The sequence below is a fragment of the Vicia villosa genome, linkage group LG1 (assembly GCF_029867415.1).
Source record: "Vicia villosa cultivar HV-30 ecotype Madison, WI linkage group LG1, Vvil1.0, whole genome shotgun sequence".
Classification (NCBI taxonomy): Eukaryota; Viridiplantae; Streptophyta; class Magnoliopsida; order Fabales; family Fabaceae; genus Vicia; species Vicia villosa.
In genome coordinates this window covers 119,100,672-119,105,451 of record NC_081180.1, presented here as the reverse complement: position 1 = coordinate 119,105,451, position 4,780 = coordinate 119,100,672, and the positions used below count along the sequence as shown (strand labels likewise).

The 4,780-nt window shown below is 35.7% G+C and overlaps 1 protein-coding gene across 1 annotated transcript; it reads left to right on the top strand.

The window, feature by feature from the left end:
• Nucleotides 1–539: 539 nt before the first annotated feature.
• Nucleotides 540–1,928, top strand: LOC131643998 (uncharacterized). The gene is made up of 5 exons (XM_058914371.1): nt 540–653; nt 977–1,051; nt 1,128–1,265; nt 1,528–1,601; nt 1,713–1,928. The coding sequence occupies exons 2-5, from the start codon at nt 989–991 to the stop codon at nt 1,846–1,848; spliced, it is 411 nt and encodes a 136-aa protein (XP_058770354.1). The 5' UTR covers nt 540–653; nt 977–988; the 3' UTR covers nt 1,849–1,928.
• Nucleotides 1,929–4,780: the final 2,852 nt, after the last annotated feature.

Here is a 4,780-nt window from a genome sequence, read left to right as displayed (position 1 = left end):
CATTTTTTTAATTTACTTTTTAATAAAAAACAAAGTCACCATTTTTTAAATTTGTCCATGCACAAAAATCCTCAAACCTACTAAATATTATACTTAGAGTTTAAAGATAGTGTGCATCACAATCTTAAAAAAAAAAAATAGTTTATATGTAATTCTAAAGAAAAAAATCAAATATATAATAACTTACGGTTATGATGAAGTGTAACATTGTACTCATCTATTTATTGAGCAATTCTTGCATGGACACGACCCTAAATCCACATTCTTAGGCACAACCAATAAGAAAGAGTCTTTTTTAAATTTATTTTAATTTTAATTTTGGTTTTAATTGGATTCATGGGGTGGTTGAGATTATGAAGGAGAGAGAAAAATCAATATTTATTTTTTTAATTAATTAAAATTCTGTGATTGGTTGTGTGTAAAACAATTTCTTAGGTATGTGTCCACCTAAGAATTTTCCCTATTTATTTTATTCGATTTAAATTTTTATTCCTAAATTCAATTTTCGCTCTTTTAAGTGTTATTACTACATATTTTCATTTCATCATCTCGCTTTACCAAGTTTAAGTCCTTCCTTTGCACGCCACTGGTTCCTATTGTGATTTTTCATTTCTTCTTTCACCATCCCTCTTCTCTCTACTGCGCTTCTTCAGGTTTCTCTCTCCACATGCTTAGTTCATTTTTCAGAATAACTTCATTATAGCAAACGCGAAACTCCACGACGGCAGCTACATGCGCCGTGAAATGCTTCTGAGGCAACCGCGACAGTGATGCGCGCCGTTCTGTTCTCGTGAAATGCATTTGAGCGGCCGCACCGCCGCGAACACGCCGATTTCGGCCGCGATTGACTACTTAGTTTCAGTTTTTTGAAATTTCTGATTTATCATGTTTGTCCATAATAATAAACTAATCTTAATTAAGAAATTAATGTAACCTAGAAACTAATCGTAACTGATTTTGAAATTGCATCCGTAAGCTTAATCAACGAATGTCGACTCAAAAGGGAAGCATGGATAGCGGAGGTGCAAGGAAACGTATGAAACCTGCTGAGGTATTTGTTTTCAACTTTGATGAATCTACTGCGTAGATTTCATTTTGTATTTCTCTTGATGAATAAACATCTACAGGAAAAGATTGGAGATGAAGCAGAATCGCAGATGGTACTTGTACAGGATGAAGGATTCGAGACTAACCTCGTTGGATCTGAAGATATGGAACTCAACATTTCTCTTGTTCTCGAGAAGATTGAGAACTTTACTCAGAGGGTATCTATTAGCTATGAAGCACATACATCTGAAACACGACACGGACACTGACACGTCGACACCAGTAATAATTTCAAAAAAATAAATAAATTAAACTTAATCACAAGTGTCGTGGTCGGTTTTGGACACAGACACTGACTCGAACACGCTTTTTACATTGACTATTGGCTATATATAGTTAGTTACACACTGTTTGAAGCTTGAAATCATAATCTTGATGAATGTCAACTCCTTGAAATGTTTAATTGTGGATTTCTTGTAGGTATCTGAGCTCTTAGAATCAGGGAAAACAATGTTTAAGGATCTCTGTAATGAATTTGAAGAGAAACTCATTATGTGAGATATGAAGTTACCATTCAACATTCAAACCTGGAACTATCTTTCACTTTTAATACTGTTAGTTTTTGACAATTTAGGATATGATTCTTATATTTTTCTAATATGCAGGATTCACAAGGAGCAAGTTGAAAAATGGCAGGAAGAAATCAAAGAATTGCGTTCCCTTGATGCGTCAAATGAAGAAGCCAATGCTCTTCTGCAAAATGCTCGATATGTACTTCAGCTCAGCCGTAATGATGAGTGAAGTTAGTTGTCAGTGTCTATATTCATTTATAATCTGTCGCCCCCAAACATTAATCAGGTAAAAAGTATACTTTGATAGAAGAGATGTGAATGTGCCAACCCTGGGAATACTTGGCCAGTTTTGGATCGTTAGAATTCAATTCATTTCTGTTGGACTGTGTTTGACTGGTTATCATTAGATTAAACTTTAATTTGAGATATAAACTCATGAGTCACGATATTTGGTTAATCTTGTTAAAGGTATAGAAGATATTTTAATTACTAATGAGTAATGACAGATAAATCTGTAGCATCTTAGTTTGAGGGATGGCATTTCAAGAACAGGATCATTGTTTTTTGAGTTTTGCAAGTGCTGCAAGGTAAAAACTTGCACGATTCCCACCTTTTTCCCCCTAAATGCATTTTGTTTTGACTTGCCTCTGTTTGATTTCAACTTGCCTTGACCAATTCTTGATGATGATTTGAGCTTTGCTGAAGCCTAGCATTATTTAAATAGTTGATATTGAGGATTTAAGGTGTTTACTAGAAGGTTTTTCAACGTCTACCTATTAAGTGAAAACTTATGAAGTATGTTATCTTAACTTTTACTGGAAAGCCAGAAACAATTTCACTTTATATTTGTTCAACATTTTTAACTTAGCGTTCTTTTGCTTTGTGGTAAGTGGAATAGAAAACTTTGAGATTATCTTACAATCAATATATTAGAGTAAAAAAATGATTAGCCAAATGATTAGCCATAGTTAGGAAGAAGAGAACATATGCTTATTACTTGACTTTGTCTAGGGGAGTCCTTTAATTTCAGTTTTATTTTATTTCTTTTCTGGTTTTTTTTTTTGTGATGAATATTCGTTTTTTTATCATTTTTGTCAAGTAGATCTAAGGCTGAAATTTCATCAATAAAAATGAATAAGTGAAATGTCATAGATTCGAATTCACGCTCTTACATTTAATATGATGAAATTTTAAAATTATTATACATTTTCCTTTAATAATGTATGACACATTTATTAAAAATTCTTAACATTCATATTCAACAAGAATCAAGATATTCTTAAATATACCTATATTTTTATAAAACTCCTTAAATCTTCATCTCCAACAACAATAACGTCACACTATTAAATAAGGATTTTTTCTTTAGCCACCTCCCTATGGGGGTGACCCCCAGCGAAAAACCAAAACTACCCCTGCTTCGGAAATGAACTTCCGAAGCGCTTTTTTTTTTTGAATTTTTTTTGTCTTCGGAAATGAACCTCCGAAGATGTCAAAACCGTTAATATTTCGGAAGTTCATTTCCGAAAATATTTCTGCATATACAAATTTCCCTCCTTCACTATTTCATCATTTTTCTCCAACACTTTTCCAAACCCTCCACAAAACCCAATCAATCTCCATCCATTTTTCTTCCTAAAATCAAGTTTCAAACCGTTGATCACGTTAAAGGGAGCATAAAAAGCTACAATTTCAGGTAAACATCACTTATTTCATTCCCTATTTCACTACATTGATTCAACAAAATTCTGCTGAACACTGATATAATTCGGAAGTTCATTTCCGAAATAATCAAACTTTAGTCCGACGGGAACTTCTTGCGGAGTTGACTTCGTATCGGGACATCCACGGCCGACTATATGAAAATCAAGAAAAGTTTGCAAAAATTCATGATGCACTTGTTCCATCACTTACCGGTATCGCTCCGGTCTCGAAGTGGATGTCATTCCCCGATATGGGTCATCTCATAGCAAGAGCATATGATATTGTATGCGTCGATTTGACGAGGTTTGGACTAAGTGAGACTTTCTTTCCACTTCATAGTCGACCGCCATTGGACTCGTCGGGCCGAATCATATGCATCGGGTATCTACGATCGCGGCACTTCGTCCAAGTGTTTTTGAAACCGGGGTGTCCTATACCGGCTACTTGTTGTCAATGGACCGCACATCGTTCAAATAAGGCGGAAACTTGGCCGGATCCTTTTGTTTCAAGAATGGCGGAGTTTGAAGAAATGATGAGCCAAGAGCGTGAGCAAAATAGAGAGCGGTCGAAGAATGAGCCTATTTTGGACTTAGGATCCACCGATTGGTTCGGTGAATTTTAGTTTGTTCCGGATCGTTTTTTGTATGTATTGTTGTTTATCATGTAAAATCGGACCGATTCAATACATGTATAATATAATTATGTTTTATGACTTGCTTGTCTAATTTATGGTTAATGTCAATTCCATATGTTTAATTTAGACAACACACTAAGCAATCAACAAAATGCAAAATTTATGTCTGTTTCTGCATAATTCGGAAATGAACTTCCGAAATATACATGTCTGGAGCCTATTTTCGGAAGTTCATTTCCGAAATGTCCCCTGAGGCAGGATAAGGTTTGTTAGGCCATCAATGCTCCAATAAGTCTATAAATACACACTCTTCTTCATCCTCTCCACACCACAAAACACAAATGACACAAACCTACCCCCACCTAGCATTCGTCTACTTTGAAACCGGCTACCCGATGTCGTTCCAATTTCGCTTCTCGCGCGACACGCCGTTTGCGGAGTTGATACCGTCGCTTAACACGCTTTTGCGCTATCCCGAGAATCGAAAGGTTGTCAAGCTCGAGTACCGCTCGCCATCGCTTAACGACGAGGGAGGCATTAAGTTCACACCTTTTGAGATCAAGAACGACGAAGATTTGGCGGTTTTGTGGACAACGTTCGACCGATTTTCTTCGAAGGGCCCGATCGAGTTGGACGCGAAACTTCAAAGATCGGCGGACGATGTTATCAAAATGTTGACTCATCCCCACCTACCTGTGATCAACAATATGTAACTTTAATTATATGTAATATTATCGTTGTAATCTTCACCCGATTAAATAAAGCGAATTGTTGTTGTTCTTCATTTTCTTCTGTCCAGACATATTTTCGGAAGTTCATTTCC